The 19446-nt window shown below is 36.7% G+C and overlaps 1 protein-coding gene across 16 annotated transcripts in view; it reads left to right on the top strand.

The window, feature by feature from the left end:
* Positions 1–19446, top strand: part of FARS2 (phenylalanyl-tRNA synthetase 2, mitochondrial) — a 231007-nt gene that overhangs the window by 1880 nt on the left and 209681 nt on the right. For 5 of the 16 annotated variants that reach the window (XR_013182985.1, XR_013182996.1, XM_077181129.1 and 2 more), the window contains exon 2: positions 165–246. The exons of 3 other annotated variants lie outside the window; for them this stretch is intronic. Coding sequence is in view for 3 of the 13 variants with exons in the window: in XM_077181129.1 (XP_077037244.1) it covers positions 165–246 (82 nt within the window). In the remaining 10 variants the exon portion in view is untranslated. 8 more of the 16 variants (XM_054636938.2, XM_077181189.1, XM_077181156.1 and 5 more) reach the window with 5 other exon arrangements.

Raw genomic sequence — 19446 nt, 5'->3', positions numbered from 1 at the left:
ACTGTAACCTCTAAACCACCTCGCCAGTGGCACATCCAGGAGTCTCTTGCACACATTCAGGGATGGTAACTCCACCATCTCCCTGGGTAACCTATTCCAATGCTTGACTACCCTAACAATGTATTTTTTCCCCTAATATCTAACCTGTATCTCCTCTGTCTCAGTTTAAGGCCCTTTCCTCTGGTCCTCTCACTGCAGGCACAGCAGAAGAAATCAGTCCCCACTTCTCTAGAACCTCCTTTCAAGGTATCATGATAGAGTTCCTACTTCCTTCACAGTTTGTTATTTATATAGTGTTTAAAACAACTGTCATGTAGATATTTTACATGTCTCTGGCAAAAGTGCTTCAATTGCTGCTTCTAATTTAACTCATGTTTTATTGCACATGCATTTGAGTATTATTGTCAGTTGTACATCTGATGCAATTTACAGTTTGTGGCAAAGAACTAAAATATTCTGTGCTTTTGGATGTAATTAGTATAGACACATGAATTTATTTCAAATTTACCTTTATGGATATGCTGTGTTTTAGCAGCCCTTTTAAATTTCTGGAAATGGGGATTTTCTGTATGTAGAAAATTTTCTGGATATTCTTTTTATCAAAACCCAAACTAGAAATGCTACAGGAAATGTAGAAAAACATATGCAGCTGCAGTACTGGGAAAAGCATCATGCTTCTGAAGCCTTCCCTTGTAAGTTACCAACCAGTGTGTTTTGGGTTAGGTCTTGGCATTCAGGACACCCACATGGAGAAATACAAAGCAAGCATGCCCTTCATTTGCCAGTGGGACCAACCAAATTGTCCTTGTAGCCCAAGCCATGTTGTTAAAGCAGATTGCCGTGCCAGAAGCAGAGCCCATCTGGGTGCTGGTGCTCCCCATCTTTGCAGCTGTTGGTGGCTGGCCAGCACCAGCCATAATACATGTTATAGCAGAACTCTGGCTTTGTGTCCACAGACTTATACCATCTCTGAAAGCAGCAGTGGCCACCCTGCCCTGTGTTATGAGGGTGGGCTTCAGACAGCTTAGAGCAATATGGGTCTGTCAGGTACAGAGCCAAACTGAGGTTGGAGAGTTTAGCAAAGTTACCAAAGTGATACCATTCTGTGGATGAGTGTGGCAGTTGTTCCATCTAATTTTACACCAGCCCTCACGTATTGTTGGAAATACTGTTTTCATGGTGAAATCCTCAGCTCTAAAAGACGAGGGAGTAATTGGGTTGAAAACATTCAGCAAATTTTGTTTACAAGAACAGTATGAATTTAATATTTGAAAAGCAATTAAAAATTATTTTTAGATAGCTTCAGATCATAATCCTGTTCCTGAAACTCCCTGACAGTTTTTATGACTTTTATTTTTAAATTTTTTTTTAAGGTAACCATGTTTTTCTCTTCAGAAAGCCTAGAAACGTCCTATGTTTAGAATAAACAGTAAGCTCATGCAGTGCATGATCAAATGCATAGTAAATTTATCAAAGGAGAAAAGAAATCTTTCCTCTTGTCTCCTTTTTTTAGCTTAACCTTTAATACACTCAGGGAGGGAAGATTAATTTTTGTCAGAAAGGAGTCACCTTTGTGCAGTTGGGTTGGCACTGTTAAGTGGGAAAATGAATTCCTTTTTTTTCATTTGTTATGTTTTCTTGGAAGCGATGGGTTACGGTCCCAGAAGTTGTGTCATTCTGCAGGAAGTGGACACTGCTGTGGTTGGGATACAGGTGGTTCTGCTGGCCTTTGTTTATGGCACCACTGCACATTCAAAGGACAGACAGCCCTAATGACCACTGTGTGTCCTATGACACTGGAGCCTGTGTATGGGGAAGCAGCAATAACTAACCATTTCATTAACTGCCTCCTCATTCCTGAGGGGAAAACCGCACCTGGATTTAGGGTTGGTGATTTTCATTTCTACAGAAGTCTTTGCTTTCAGCCTTTGGTCTGGGAAGGGAGGTGGCATGTCCCTTGCCTTTCTGCATCTCTTGGGATAAATAAGCACTTTGAGAGGATATAATGGTATCAGGACCTAGAATATTTCAGTGTGTACTTGCTAAAAGAGGGGAGGGGAAGGAGTTTGGAGGAAGTACCTGTAGGGACTGGAATGGGAAGAAAGAGCTGTTCTATTCTCTGGGACATATTCGATATCTTGTCATCTGTTGCTGAATTGTTCTTTGTGGTTCCTTTTTTCAGCTTCATGACATGGCACTGAACACTTTCAGTGCTTTCCTGGTATGCTGCTGTTGGTTTTCATTATTTTTCTCTGGGGGTCAGAACAATAATTGATTGTTGTGATATTATAATCTCTTCAGTAATTGTTTTTCATGCTATTTTTTCCATGTTGCAGTGGTGTGGTGTCTCTTTTCTTTCCTTGTCTTAGCTGTTGGTTGATAGGGTTGTGCACAGTGAGATCCTACACAGTGTAGAGTAGGATCTTTAAAAGAAGGATTATAAATCACAAGAATTTTGGGATTTCAGAGACAAATGTAACAAACTGTAATTCAACTGTTCTGTGTGGTGAATTAAGATTTCCACAGTATCATCAGGAGGCCTTGACTGACTCTGGTATTTAAAAAAAAATTGTATTTAGTTGGTTGCCCTGTAGAAAAGAACATTTTTATTTAGGAGGAGAAACTTCCATATTTCATATTCAGCTATACTCCTGAATTCTTTGTGCATTTAAAAAAATTCTAACCGGAAGTTCAGAGGGAAGAAAAAAATGGTGACAAAACTCTTCTCTCGGTCAGCTTTTTGTGAGTTACCCCATCTCCTTCCAAACTGAATTGCAGAATGCTGTGTGCTGTTTAAATTACAGTAATAATTGTAAGGACAGTAATAATAGGAAAACCAAAACACAACTAGTAGTGCAATTCCTGTTGTAATACTTGGTTTTCTAAGGGAACACCTGTTTTACCACTGCTCCTAAACCTTTCCTGGTTCATGATCTCTTGTGCTGCAGGCATCAGACTAAAAGAAACACTGAATTTTGTTTTCCTTCTTCGCCACAGTTTTAACTTTCTAATTTCCTGTGACTTAAGTCCTCCAGAGGACTTCATGGGCATTGTGTTATCTGACAATTAAGGAGCTGGACACTTCACCAGTCACAGGATAACTTCTGGATCCATGAAAGACAGTATTACACCCCATATAGATTTTGAAAGATGTTTTTAGTGGACGTATGTTGGTAAAATCCTTTGAAATGCTTGAAATAAAAATACTATAAAAGTCCAGAATTAAAAGGATAATTTTGTGTTACAGGCAAAAGAATAACTAATAGGGGATTAAAATTACCAGTAATGCTTAAATAGCTCAGCATGTAATAGTTGCATCAAACGCAAATGACACTTATAAACACTTCTAACCTTAATGCTAATGAAGACAAGAACCCAAGAAGAAATGAACATATTTTTCCTGTGTGTTTTTTTGTTATACTGAAATCTTGCTCAGAAATCTAATCATGAGAAGCATAAAGGGGACAGGATTAATGAAATGTTCTCATCCATGACCTCATAAATTCAGAAATACTTTCTTTGCTGTGCTTTCCAGTGTTTTATCAAATTTTGCCTTAAATAACTTCTCAGTCTGTGAGAAAATATATTCTACTTTATATTGTATTGCTGTTAAGAAATGTTTTCTGATGCTCATCCTATGCCACCCTCTTCCCTGAGTTCATCCCACTTTTTCATTTATGCCCCTTTAGAGTCACGCTGTATAATCCTTCTCCCTCTTCTGTGATTTATACTATCATCATATTTCTCAGTAGCTGTCAGCCAGCCAGGCTAAATGATGTAGTTATTTTGATATTTTTTTCTGTCCTCTTTCAGAGGATATTGAAAATTTTAGCTTAGGAAGCAAACTTAGAAGTAAAACAAGGAGTGATATTTTGTTTAAGAGCAATTTAGATTCTCTTTGTAGCCGCCCCTGTGTATTTTTTGCTGACTTGGGATTTCCAGTTTGGCAGGTTGATTACAAATGGTACTGCTGATCTTTTGAGTTAAAGATCATGATTGCACTTAAGACACTTTGCTAGAGCAAAGTTCTTTTTTCTCTTGAGTTTATTTTTTGTCATGTATAAACGTGTATGTGAGTGTGCACGTGAAAAACATGTAAATATGTATTCAGGCATGTACATGGTCATAATGTAGTGGTAAAGGTCTTGCCTTCATCTCTAATTCTCCATGTTTCAGCCTGGGGATTGGTGCACAGCTAACACCGTGATGTGGGGTTTTCTGCTTACCCAGTCCCATGTCTCAAGTATGTGAAATCAAAGACATCCTGCTGCTTGTGTGCATCCCACTTCTGCTCCCTGGATTGTGGGCATGGCCTTTCTTGTCAGGTGACACTAGGGGCTAGCTCCACTCAAGGACTACTGCTTAAGTCCTCCATGAAAATCTGCTTCAAGTAGTCGTTTTCTTATAAATAATTATTGTGTGATTATTTGTTGGAAACAATTCCTCGATCAAAGTATCAGTAGGTGTAGAAGTGTCACGTTGCTATGAGGTAGTTTGGATCTGATGTAAGGAAACACGTTATCCAAGGACCTATCTTTCTTTTAGTGAAAGGAAAATTAAGCAAAATTGTTGTTTACAGTGGATGGGTAAATCATCAAGGATTGAGTGGATTTTAAATAGGCAATCTGTTTAGTTTTCTGATTGTGGGATAAGGGGAGGGGGAATATGATTTTCCACTTGTAACACATTTTCATTTTATATGGTGCTGTGCATCCGTGTATGACTTTTTGTTCTAGTAGCTTGGACTTTTGATCCAGGAGAAAAGTAAACAGTTTGAATGGGAAGCTGAAGCAGATTGTTTCCAGAGATGAAAGAAGACTATGGAGCAATGCTTTAATTGAAATAAGGAAAACAACATAGCCATATTAGGGATTGTAGTAATGGTAGAGTTTAAGATACTTACTTTTGCATGATCCTTGACATTTTTGATCTTTCATCTTGTGTCACTATTGGTTTTATGTCCTCAGAGCTCTGACAATGAGTGATAGTGCATTAGGGACATGTTCCTGTGTATATCATGCTTCTCATGCATTTGTAAGATCAGCTGAATTGTCAATACTTTCTTACATGCCTTCACAGGTCTAGATAGAACTCTCTTTTTATTTCATTTCTGCTTTTGTTTTTTATATCTGGAGTGACTCTGTCAAAATTTTTTTTCAGCCTGAGAAGGAGCAAAGTACTGACTAAAGCTAGCAGGCAAAAGAAGCAGAGCTGAAGAAAGATTATCTCTGCTTGCAGGTAAATAAGTAAAAATAAATTTCACTTTCTGAATCTTTGACACCAGCACTACCAGCCTGTTTAGTTAGTAACAAGTTTTCAGTCCCTCTCCATTTTAATGAATAGTTAAATTTTAATTTATTTCGTAATTTAAAAATATGTTTCTTCATCTTCACCAACTGCTAAGGACATGTATGATAGCTATATAAATTTGCTTTCCATATAGAATTAATTCATTTTCTTACTCCTTATACAAAGAAAATTATGAGACTTGAGACATAAAGATAGGTGTGTAACAATAATGAGAGAGAGAGAAAGAGGGAGAGGTAGAAGATAATAATCTTCTGAAGAAGAAATTCAGAATTTATCATCTTTATATTGGAGTATGTCCAGATCCTTGAATATAATCCCTTTGAAATCTGCCTAACTACCTAGGCAATAAGTTGCTGTTCAGTGTGAGAAGAGGTGACAAATTAAGTTCTCCTCATATTACATGCCAGTTATAATTGATGTGGGATAGGATAGGATAGGATAGGATAGGATAGGATAGGATAGGATAGGATAGGATAGGATAGGATAGGATAGGATAGGATAGGATAGGATGCTCTGGTGAATGGAGAATGAACTCAGGGATCTATGGAGAGGCAATAGTTAGGACTTTACAAACCCCACCATTATCTTCCAGTCTCTTACCTACATGACCCCATGGCAGCATCAGTGAAAGGCAGTGTGTGCCAGTGGCTCCTAATAAGGTTTGTGTCTTCCCTCCAATGAGTGGGAAGAGTGGGAATGAGTGTTGATTTGGATGGGGATGCAGACCTATGAAGTGGAGCTGCCAACTTTCCTATAGGAATGGGTTTACATTCTGCTGAAAGGTGGGAAAGAGGAATGGGGGAAGAAATAGTTTGAAATACTATTCTGGGAACATTTGTGAGAGGTCATCTATCTGGAGGCTTGAATTAAGTATCTCCTTGTTCTACAATTTCTGTGATTAACTTTTTCAGGTGTGTTTTGTAGCATAGTATTAGTTTAGACCAAGGTCAGGTTGTGGGCATTTTTGTTGTTGCTGCTGTTGTTTTATTTTGTTTGTTTGTGTGTTTGTTTTAATCTGGTGGTACACATAATTTGTTTCCTTTAATTAATGTTTATGCACTTGATTTTAATTATTGTTTAACTTTTTCCTTTTTTGGAAATGGTTCCTGATCAGGTAGATGTGCTGTGTCTGAAATGGAAAAAAACAGATAAGCAGAGCCAATTATCAGGTCCTCACACCGATTTAATAGTACTTTTTTGTGTGTGTGTATGTAGGATTTCAAAATTGATTTGACTTTCAAGAAAGTTTTCAAGACCTTGACTGAGAGTGTTACTTACTTTTGAGAGAATTTGCATAATTTTTTAAATTGCTTTCTTACTTATTTTGACTATGAACATAGCTTTTTTTAATGTTTGTTTTAACTTTGATTTTATTATACTAGTTAGTTACAGTGTGAAAATTGCGTAATGCATTACACCAGCTCTTCCCATGGGAAGGCAGTATTGTAAAATGGACAGATATGGTATTATATGTGTAAAATTACCACATATTAAAAAGGTAATTAAATATTGGCTCTATATAGGTTTGTTGAACTTAGAATAGCTGTTTGCTTTTTATGTTGGCACACTAACTTTGTACAGTTTTATAAAAGAATGTTGTTCTAAACATATAGGTGTGGCTTGAAAGAGGTTAACTTTTTCTGTTTCCCTTCTGTCCCTCTTCCTCCCTGCACAGATTGTGGTTCTTGTTCCACCCTCCACTTCCACTTGCAGTGTGTCTTATTTTTATACTGCCATTGTATCCCTGTTCTGTTGTGGTAGGTTATATTCTTAATATAGTATTCATTCTACAAACAGAAACTCTGCTGGATAGACTTGAACTAAGTATGTGGGAGCACCATGTTTATTCTAGTTACTTTGTCAGACTTCCTGAGTTGTTATTGAAAGGATTCATTTTTAATAAACTAAATTTAAGAGATATTGCAGATTCTACCAAATCCTATTTTGTTGCCTGGTATTAGGAGTTCATTTGACCCCAGTGTCCCCTGGGGTCCCAGTCCTGACCCTGAGTGGCAGGTCCTGCTGGGCCTGTGTGGAACAAAATCTTTCAGCATGTGGCACATTGCAATTCTACAGATGGTTTTAAAGAAAACAAACCAAAACAATTATTATGTTTTAATTTTGATTCTCTCAGTATGTAACAGATGTGGCATTAACTGAAGATTGTTTTGTCATATGTGACCTTGAGCTATAATAACATCTTATTCTTCATTAATAATAAAACTTGATTCTTTCATGTTGTTATTTTCTTTACTTCCCTGACTTTCATATCTTCTTACACCTAGTCAATGTGTATGTCTTGGCTCAGAATGCAAGATGAGAGGATGTTGTCTTTGGTATCTCAAGACTGGATGGAGAAATACTTCTGTGTATAGTCTTAAATATATATATGTATATACAAATACACACACACACACACACACTTCTGTGCTGTAGTCTGAGATGTGCATTCTGAGTTCTGTCTTAAGTTTTCTTTCACTGAGGCTTGTTCTGAGGGGAAATGTGGCTTGCAAATTTCTGGTGTCACAGAAGGGTTCTCTGATATAATTAAAATACGTGGCTTTCTCAAAGCTTTTCAAACAAAGATTTTAGTTTGTTCGTTGAGCTGGGCTTTGTCTAGAGTAAGTATATCAACATTAGCAAGCCTTACAGAGATGTTCCCCAGGAAGATTACAGATGTTAAAACATTAAGCTGCTTGGGACCCCATTTTCCTAGGAAGCTGTGAGTGGACTCAAGTGTTTCCTATTTTCTAGCTTTAATGACAAGGAAAGAAGTTAGCAACACTAGTCTTGTTCTTTTTAATGTGATACTTTAAAGCCATTTTTTTTTATCTGGTGGTAGTGGGACTGCATGAAGACACAATTTAAATCTGTATTAAGTCATGCTTGTCTTGCTTTGCTTGCTACAGAATATTTTGGAACTAGTTCTTCTTTAAGGAGTTATTGGAGATGTCAGCACCTCTGAAATGCTGTAAAGGCAGTCATGTTCAGATGTAATCAAATACAGTGTTACGAGGTAGGTTTTCCTGAATATATATGAATCAATCCTGGCTCTAAAATTTTAACAAAATCATAGTACAGCTGTATCAGGAAATTATAACAGGATTGAGCAAATGCATTTTAAAATTTGACTTATATTTACTTGAATAGGCAGAACTTTAAATTGAGGGGACTTATATTTATCATGAATATTTATCAGCAGCATTGTTTATAATTCAGAGTCAGTTGTTGCAGTTGAAGTATTTGTAAGGAAAAGACTACTTTTTTACCCTTAGGCTTTAAACATAGTTAATACATTTATTTAGCTGTAGTTACAGAAGGTGTTTCATAATATAAGTAGAATTTTTGCAAATCAGGTTTTCTGTCTTTTCATAACCCATATACATTCATAACTGTAGAATATGCAAGGTAAAGTTTTTAAGCTGGTTGATGGAGGTTGGCTAGGTGGTTAATTCTTGAGTGCCTTCTTGGGTACACTTGTCCTTAAAAGAGTCTTAAAATAAGACTTTCTTAAAGTCTTAAAGCTTGTCCTTAAAATAAGTCTTTCATCTTGCAGCTCAGCAGTGTATTGGAAGACTGAGGAGGCAGTACACAGGCTTGATAGTCATGTGGAATTTAGAAGGGGTACATTATCCATTCACCTGTGGCAAATTTTAGTGCTGGAATCAAGGAAATAACAGCAAAGTGTTTAAAAAATAAATATGTAAATAGAGTAAATAAGTTTGCTAAGGAGACCAGGTCAAAGGAAAGCGCACTGAAAATGTTAGCAGTGCAATCTTACTTCATTTTTGTTTTACCTTCTGAAATTCGTTTTGCTGTGAGACCAGCTGTATGGAGACAGTTACTGTGATTGTGTGAGACTTGCTGGCAGAGCTGTCTGTATTGTTTTCAGATTTTGCTGTTCATGGAGTCCAGCATTTTGTGTAGGTTAAATGGGTTGGAATGAACTGTGTCATTTAGAAACTGATGTGGTGAGTTGTTTTGGTTTTTTTCCTTTTACAACATGCAAGTCAATACTGCACCCTGTGTAGGCTAGCTGCTTTTCCCTATACTTCTGGTTTTTCTTTTTTCATGCTTTACTCATGTTTGCACCCCATGTGATTTGGGATCAAATGCAAATGATGATACAAAGTTTCTAAACAAATTTAGTTTGCTGTAACAGCAATTTTTTAAAATTCTAGCTTAAAACTTTGGGTTAATAGTTCTTGAGAGATGAGGGGGTCTTCTGCTTCTAGACCACTGTAACAGTTAGGGAGCACAACAGCCTAAGTCACTAACACGTAAGTGGGAGAATAAAAAAAATCTGGTTATTGATTGCTGTTTCAGTCAATAGAAAAGAGCTTCAGTGATAAGAAATTGTACAAAAACAGTAAAAGTTTTCACATTATGAAAGAAAAGGTGTTGCAGCAAATAGAATTTACTTCTTAGTAGGTCCCATTTAACATTTCAAAGACAGTGGGCTCTTATTAAGGAGAATGAGCTGATAGCAGTGTTTTAAAGTATAAGTATCTCTTTTTCTTTCAAGAGCAGTATTAGCACGTGGGTAAATTTATAGGACTCAGTTTTTACTTGTATCTTAAACTATAAGTCTGTTGTCCTGTAACTATGCCATACTCAGGCAAGGGCTGAGTTTAAGGAGCATTTCTTACATGTCTGGACCCAGTAAAAAAGCCCTGCTAACATCGGTTTTAATTCGATGCCTAAAAGTGGCTCTGCAGAAAACTTCCCTGTTGAAGAGAAACAGGAGAAAGACGGTACGGATTTCAGTCATCATTTTCTGACATCCCTCTCTTTACATCTCTTCCGTCTCACACAGTGGTTGAGAGAGAAGGGGCAAGTATACTGGGAGATCATTTCACATTCTGATTCAGGATTTTAGGACTCCCTGAGAGACGATTTTGCCTTGTATGGGAATAAAATCCTGCAGTTCTGACTCCCTGCTAATGAAGTTCCCAGTGGCACAACAGAGTTGTCCAGGGCTTCTGAGTAGGTTCAGTGAAGGACACCTGAGTTGTGGCAATAGAAATTGTAGTAGTACCAGTCCCTTCCCATTGTTATTAGTGTGTTTCTCCAACACGAAGTAGAAGGAGCTGATGATTAACAAAAAAGCCTTTTCCAACAGGAAATGCTTGAAATCTGTCTTAGAAAACAAAAGATGAGAGGTGGACAACTAGGCAGCGCTGCATACATAAATGTTATTGGAACTATGTCAAAACACCATTTTTCATTTAAGCTTGTGTCCCTGTACTGCAAAACCTATATAGATGGAATGTGAGGTGTCAGGCATAGATACTATTCTTCCTGTTGAAAGCTGACAACTTCAGTTTTCATTTAATGGACTCTTCATTCTTGAACAGGAAAGATTATTTTTTAAAATTTAATTTCCTGTGTGATACTAATTGCATTTGAGACATCATGCAGTGTCTATTAAAAGTGATGCATATATTAAATTCCCAAATAAAGATTTTAGAGCAACTCCTGCCCAGCTCTGTTCTAAAGAAATGAGAGCCTTTAGGCTGATCTGAAAGGACATTTGCTGAAACCATGGCTACAAAGCACCTGGACAGCACTGGGAGATGAGTTTTGAGACGATAAAATTAAATTATCACTTTTAATACAAATATTTAGTGAAAAAGAGAATGTGAAAAAACATTGTTAATAAGAATTGAAGCAAAGGCTATTCATATAGGTTTCATAAATGTTATGTCCAGTTTACTGAAGTTGTTTGATGGTTGTGACATTGCATTGCAAATGTAACTAGAAATAGATATTTGATCTGAGCACTGATTTTTTTTTTCTTTAGATGACTTTAATTTGTCTTTCTGTTAATCTTTGAAAGCCTTATAAATTTAGTGACCTATTTCTAGTACATTGGACTAACATTTTACATGCTCAGGTATGGCATGATATTGTTGCAGGGGTGAACAGCGGGACATACAAATAAATTTATAATGAAGGAGTATGTGTATGAAAGAGACAGTTGAAATCTTTTAAAGCTATTGATGTAACAGTAATATTAGTAGTCAGTTTTCCTTCCAAACCAGGAGTAGCCTCTAATCCACCTTCATGGAAAAGATTACTTAATTTTATGTAATGTAGTCAACTGTCAAATAATTAATTTAAAATTCAGATCTGAGGGGAAATACAAAATCACAAAATCTGTAGACTCATATGGAGTCCTCTTCACTTTCACACAGTTGGAGTGCTTTTTGATAAAGAAGAAAGAGGATGGAGTAGCAGCTAGATGTCTGGAACTGATCTACAGTTCATTGAATTAAATTGAAATTTTTTTTCATTAACTTTGATCATCCTTCGATTGAACTGGTATGCATATGATTTAATTAGTAGCAAGCTTGGGAAATGCTGGGATGTTGGCTTTTCTAGTTCCTTACCTACTGAGATGGTAATTACATAAACCAATATATTTGTGTGTCTATGATATGGCAAGTGCAGAAGTACCCACAATTGACTTTCCTAGTGGTGGACCACCATTTTAAAGACACATTTTATGCTAAACCTCCTTTTCTTCCTTTCTTTCTAATGATAAGATCCAATCTGCTCATCTTTCATTCATTACACATAAAACAGATCTGTTTCTATGTCATTGAAAATGTTTGTATTCTGGAAAAAGGAGCAACTGTTGCTTTATCCTATGTCTAATTTTGAAATACATTAATTCCTTCTCTCCCCCAGATGTTATGTTTAACAGTAACAAGGGTTAAAAATGAAGTTTTGATAGGTTCTGTTTGCCTCAGAGCAATGAGGTTCTCTAATAGCAAATGTTTAATTATCCAATAAAGTATATTTTTATCATGGATCACATTGATGGCATCTCTATTAATGCTATCATTTAATTTATTTTTTTTTAATTATGTAAAACAGTGCAGCTTCATGTTGGGATACCTTTACACTTATGCAAGTTTGAGAAGCAACCAGAGAAAATTCCTCTGCTAAGGGCAAGTTTGTAGGCAAAGCTATTGGACAGTCATAGTTGAGAATGGCTAAATTTCTTATCTGAAGCATTTGAAATGTTTTTACCTTGTGAAAACAGCGTTTTTACCCTTTGAAATCTGTTAGAACCAGATTTCTATCACCTTTTTCTTTCCTGTATTGTTTCTTATTAGGTGAGCTGCCCCGGTGTCTTTCCTGGGGCAGCTGGTGAAGTTAAGGTCCTGCTTGGGACAAGAGAGCAGGGGTGGTGGTAGCTGGCTGTGGATGTTGGCACTGGACACAGAGATTCCATGTAGGTGTGTCCTGTTTGCTTTGGCAGACCCTGATGTGATTCTGAATGATTTACAGTCTAAAAGTTTATGAAATCTACCAGGCTTCTTATGGATTAGTAGCATAAACAGGAACAGTTAGTATAAAAATTGAGGGAGAAAGGCTTATTAGCTAAGACCACACTTTCTCATTTTAGCAGTTGTGTAACTGGCCATAAATCTGTCACTTTGGTTTGCTTATACTTTTGGTAGTTTGCACCCAGCTTGTAGCACAATAAATACGAATTCTCTAAGGTGTCAGTTACATAACTATCAATGAAAACTAACCTGAAAAATTAGGTCTGTGTCAAAAACTATTAAAAGGAGCCTTGATTATTTATTCTCAAGGGCATTTAAGAGTTACTGAAGCAGCATTAAATACTATATCAACAAGATGCTGAGATTTTAGATGGTATTTTCCCTACTGCTTTACAGGAAAATGTTTTGTAGCAACTGCAACATAACACAGAACATAGGCAGAACCTTTTGTGGCAGACATTGCCTTCTCAAATAAGCATGACATATGCTTAGGCCATGCTGATGTGTTGTTTATCATCTACAATGATTTTGGAGTGTATTGTAAAATTGTTTGTGTGCTTGAGGAAGTGATCCAAACATCAGAAAAGGAATTAAGTAGGTGATCCAAGTATTTATTTGTTTTATATGTTTCTAGCTGCTGTTTGATGAGGTTATATTGCTACTTCTGCATTTGCAATTGAGAAGGGATGTTGGTAAGCCAATGTTTTTTCTCATTTGCATTTGTTTCACTACAAAATTATTAACTCCTTTTAGAAGGAGAGCAATATTTTTAAGGTACAAATCTGAGAAACAGGCAAATAAAATATATACACAGTCTACTTTTTTGGTGTCAGACAGAATTAAAAGTAGAAAAATACTGTTTAATGTATTACTTAATGTATTGTGAAGCAAGATATCCTATCTTGCTTGTTATATATTTTGAGACAGCATAGTTGAAAAATCAAGATATTATTATATAAGTTGGAAAACTTTTCTAACTCTGTAACAAACCTTCTGTTTGATGACTGCCACAAGAATTTCTAGGATATAATTGAAAAACAGTTGTCTGACCTCTACTGATTAGGAGTTGGGATTTGGTTTCTTATGCTTGAATATGTCAGTTCATCAACTTCTCTGGCTCTGAAATAGCTTATTGTTTCTGTGTGTTTTTCTGTGTGTATTGTTTTCTGTGTGCCTCTACTGTTTCAGAAAAACCAGTCATCTTTGCTGTCATGCCTCCCAACACTTTTGAAAAAGCAAACCCTTAAAAAGCAATGACTGTTTTCTGCCCAAGATCACCCGTATTGAAATGCGTAGTTTGTGTTGCACAGCCCCCCTGTGCACGTATGGTTTGACTCCACAAAGTCTCTCCAGCAATCCCTGCTCATCTGTAGTGAAATGCAGTGGCAGCTTGTTTCAGATTTCTGGTGGTTAATCAATCTGTTCACACTTAAATGTGTTGCAGCCTGGTGCAAAGCAGGGACTATCCTGGATGAATGATATGAGAGAAGTGAAGTGGATGTATGTAAGTGTCATCTGCCCCCAGAGTGGCAGATTGCTTTAGCAATGACCTTTATCAGTGAGAATAGACTAAAGTTGTATTGGTTTTGAGAACCAGAGTGCTACTTCCACTGAAGTTGTTGCTGGGTGTGGTGCTTTGCCATCACTTTTTGAAGACATTGTTAACTTGAGTTTAATACTTTTCTAAAAAAATTCAGGTTTTAAGCATAAAGGCCTAAGGAAATTATGTCTCCAAGATGGTATTTGTGGGTCTGCTGTCAGCCCTTTTTTTTCCACTTCTGTTAAATTTCACAGAATGTCTGGGTCACCAGAGACAGCAAGGTACAGGTGGTGTGTGAGAATAAAGGGCTTTATAAAGAAGATAAACCCTATAAACTCCATAGGCAAAGAAGAGGTAGCAGGATGAATTTGTCCCTTACCACTGTATCTGCAAACTAACTTTGCCTCCAAACACAGAGGAAATAAACTTTTGCTAGTTCTGCTGCTTGCAAAGGAAAGCTTACTGTAAACCTGAGAATGAATTATGTTCTGTTGGCTGACACATCTTACAGAAGAGGAAAATAGGATAGTGCTGTCTGAAATATTTTAAAAGAACTACGAATGGATGCTTTAAGAGAAAACATTGCATTTGTTGTCTTTTAGAAGAATAGTGTGTCTGCAGGAGAGAGCTTGTGACAAATGATGCTGTTTTTCACAGTCTCTGCAATGATTAGCAAGTATTGGAACATAATAGAAGTTATCATCAACTGTAAATGTAAACTGTTAGATTGCTGCAGAGGGAGGAGGCTGCTTAGACAATAAACCTTACAGTAGCACATCTACTTCTTTAAAGCTGTCAGCATGTTGCCATCATCTGGAAAAGTATACACAATAGCTCTTCATAAACCTATCAACTTTTCTGTATTAATTAACATCTCAATTTGTGATATATGGCATCTGAAATGAATTATTTTAAAGTTAAAAATCTCCTGATTTTGTGGTATAACACCTACCCTTCCACAACTAAATTCTGAATTACAAATATTCTAGATGTTTGGAATGAAAATCCGTAACTGTGAAAAATAATTTTTAAGAAAGAGCTCAAAATCAGTTAGTATTTCACTTTTGTAGTGTTGGTAGCCAGATGCAAAAAGAAAAGGAAAGGTAGGACCTTTACAGTGCATCATGTATTACAGGTCAGGCATAGACAAAGTAGATAGAAGTAAATAGTAAGTGCAGTTTCTGAAACTTGAGAAGTGGCTATGTAAGTGTGAGATTTCTTTTTGTGTGACTTGTGAACCTTTAATATTTCCCAAGTTTTGCACATACAGTATCTGCCCATTTTCCCTTTTTGAAAACATCATTTAGGCAAACTCTAGGTTTGCTTTTGTGTATTAGAAGCAGTTGTTTTGTGTGGATCTCTCTGTATGAAGAAATCATGGTGGGGAGAGCACTAAATCCAAATGAGCCATAATTAGGTTGCCCAGAGAAGTTGTTGAAACTCTTGCTGGAGATTTCAAATCCAAGTAGGGAAAGTCCCTCTGAGTGACCTTCTTTGGACAGGGTTTTGAACTAGGCCACCTCCAGTGGTCTTTTTGAACTGAAATTATTTTGTGATCCTGTAGTTCTGTGAAGTACAGAAGTAAAGCTTGTATTAATTTCTAAAGGAGATTGGTCCAGGGGTTATCTTCAAAACTCATCCCTAAGCTTAGTTCTGGGACCATCCCTCTCTTACTGTCATTAGACTTTACTTTCCTTGTGGGCAGTTTGACTGCTTAGTGCACTGTATTTGCCATGAGAAGTAAGAAAATGGGAGATAGACCTTCACCATAACTGGTGCTTTAATTCTCTGCAGGACTTGTAGCTGAGATTTTAGGCAAGGTTGTGCATGTTATGAGCATCTTTGATGGGGAGGAGAATTCTAGTTGTTAAATCACTGAGTTCTTTGTATCAGGATCTTACTATCCTGGAGCTCATACTTCTTTCTGAGATTACTAAGTTGGAATTTCTGAACCAAAAGAGAGGGCTTATGCATCCTGAAAGCAAGGTTCAGCACAAACTCTTTTCCTTGTACAGTTCATTTGTTCAGCCCTGAAATTTTGCGAGGGTGTTTAAAATTTCATTTCTCTAATCTTCCATTACTACTATAAAGCTCCTCCTTTGTGGTAACTGTCACCAGCGAGAGGTGAGCAGTAGTTAATTACCCAATTTGAGAATTGGGTATCTGCTTTTCCCATTCCAGGGGAAATTACTGCAATTCCAAAATACAGTGGAGAAATGCAGCTCTTGCTGTATTTTCTGTATGTGTCAAGACTTTTTGAGCTGTGGAAATATTCCAATATATGCTTGAACAATTAGTAGAGTGGGCCATCTGATGCAAATTTGATTGCTCAAGCATTACAGTACATGGAAAATACTCTATGCAATTTGAAGTGGTTTGACAGAATAGGATATGTTTTTTTGCAGTCCACATTCCCCATGTGCACACCTGCAGAAAATACACAAACACACATCCTCCCCACCACACCACTGCCAAACTGTCTGCCTTTTGGAGTTCCTGCCTCAGGTGTGCATGATCAAACCAGAATCTGCACTTAAGTGACTTTATTCTGTTCCTGAAAGTATTCAAAGTACTTTGATTTTAAAAAGAATGCTCGTGATTTCATATCAAATTGTTTTCCATTCCTTGAAACATGAGGTGCTGTATAAAAAATAAAATAAAAGGCTAGTAGAGTTTTTTGAGGCAAAGCATATATAGGTAATATATTTACATTGTGAAACTATGTCTTACTATTTACATCACTCTTAAAATATAGTATCACTAGAATCTAAGATATGCACCTGTCAAACTGTACCCATTCAGAGCATCACTGATGATACTATATAAAGATGTCATCATCAGATGTGAATACAGAATTTTTAGCAAACTGGGGTTATACTTCCTACTGATGGTTGCTATTAGAGATTCCCTTCTGATGACACATCTAGCACCTTCTGATATTTACAATCTGTGATTTGCATTTGGAACTAAACTTTTACCCTCACAGCAAGACAGAGCATAAACAGAGTGAGATGTGAAGCAGCATTTCTGTAGAAAGTTTTTTGTGGAAATTCTTGAGAATTCTCTGGTGATCCCAAAATAAATTCCTACATACAAATATACCACAGCCTGGGGGATGAATGTGCACCAGGCACTGATGACTGCTGTGTAACTCAAGTAGCCTTGTGTCTTACAGTCATCATAATCCCTTCTTATATAAGATAATAAATAAGCATAAGTACTTTTAAAAAACTGATTCTTGAATATTCAGGGCTAAAGCGTCTTGGTTGACCAAGAGTCTGCTGCTTCTTGCAACAAGAGAGCTCTCTGCCATTGCTTAGCAGGAACAGAATATCTTACAAAACCTCCTTTTATTGCCTTCTCTAGGTGCTACAGAAAAAGATGGTTTTGGGTTCTGTTCATGACTTCACTTTCTTTTTAGTAGTTGCAAGAAAAAAATGCTCTATTTATTTTGTCAATGAAACACTGAGTGCTCCAAGATGAGATTACCTCAACAGAGGAATGCACAACCTTTACGACAACAAACAGCTTTACCCAGATGACTTATTTGCTGAAAATAATTAAGGATGTCTAGGTAGCTGAAAACTCTCATCTACTGTGCACCAAGAGCATCTGGTTTGGTTTGTGCATTTGTTTGCTTTGCTTACAGAAGTTTCTTGATTTTCCAAGCCTGCCAGGAAAACCAGCAGAATTATTTAAGCACAACTCCTCCTAGCATACTACAATAAGACCAAATAACTAGATTCACACCCTTAGAGTAGATACACAGCTCAAAAGCAAAACCAAACACCCTTGATTCAGTTGACACAAGTTGATTTCTGGTGTAATATGGGAGAGAACAGTCAGTCTGTTTCACCTGTCTGACAGCAGGCTGGTTGGATTTTGCCAGCATTAGGACTGATGTCCTGGAAAAACTCTGATGTTCCTGACTTAGAGTGGGAACTGAAGTAACCTGATGCCAGCATCAGCAAAGATTTCATGCATTTAATTTGTTCTTCCACTTTGGTTTAAATAATTCCACTTCATTGGTCCATGTCCTAAGGAATTTTTTTAAGCAGGTAGATACCATACTTTTACAGCCACTTTTTTCCCAACTACCTGTATTTGTCAGTAGAAAGAAGTCAAGATGAATTTATTAAAAAGATTTGATGGTACATGAAAAAACTGGGATTTTATACTTACTGTGTTGTTGATTACCCATTGATTGCTCTGTTTATATGAAATTAAGACCATTTTATAACTACTGGCCCTTTAGGCTCTGATTCAGATATTTAAATTGGAATGCATCCATCTGCTGCTTGTACTTCTATAAATTACAGTTTCCAGAAGTGTCATTTTTATGGGTGGGCAAGTTAGCAAGTTTTATTTTTGGTGACCATTACTCATTCTGGTAACCTGGGTGGAGAGGCAAGGGAAGAAAAACTCTTCTTTTACAATGTAGGGAGCAGATACCAAATAATTCTGGATGGGTTCAAGAAAAAAGGATCAGTTAAACAAAGCTGGAACCATTTAAGGTCCCATGTGTGATAAAATTTCATGTCGAAGAGGAATCATCATAAAAGATCAAAAGCTGAACCTGCTTCCACTGAGACAAATGTAAATGTTTGTTCCTAGGGAGATTTTTGAGCCTAAATTTTACAGTCCTGAAATATTTTCAAGTCTGGGTAGAGTAATCCTTACTAACTAGCTGATTTAAAAAGAAAATTATTAAACTTAGTGGGGTTTAGTTGTGTTTGTTTATTTGTTTGTTTGGGGTTTTTTGGTTTTTTTTTAATGCAGGCTTTTAGCAAAGTGAAAGGTTTTCAGAGATTAAAGTTTAGGAACATGTCTGGTTCGGTGATTACAATTTTTCTAAAATATATTTCAGTGTTGTGCATGCTAGGGGCAGGATGCTCTCCTCTGGGAGGTCCTCAGAAGACCATTATAAAAAGGATATGAAATGGTGTCAGTGGAGTGATACCACTTAGAGGCATGTTTTTTCTTATCACAATGAGAACAGTTCAGTGCTTGATAAAATGAGAACATATGTTGTATCTTTAAAGAATTTATTTTGTACCATTCTTAGAGATGTCAGGAGAAGGCTGTGGCACCAGCTGCCTCTGTTCATTCCTGTAGCATGCGCAAAATCTCTCTGCCATGGCAATGAACCTTACTTGTGTTGGAACATACATGTTTTAAATATAAGATGCAGTCAACAGAAGGAGGGAATAGAAGGAATCTTTTGCTGCTAACATTGAATGATTAACATTATAAAAACTTTAAATTTTATCCTGGCTAATTTTTATAACAAATTAAAAC

Source organism: Agelaius phoeniceus, chromosome 1 (assembly GCF_051311805.1).
Source record: "Agelaius phoeniceus isolate bAgePho1 chromosome 1, bAgePho1.hap1, whole genome shotgun sequence".
Classification (NCBI taxonomy): Eukaryota; Metazoa; Chordata; class Aves; order Passeriformes; family Icteridae; genus Agelaius; species Agelaius phoeniceus.
Note: the sequence above shows the minus strand (reverse complement) of the source record. Positions and strands in the feature narration are given on the sequence as shown.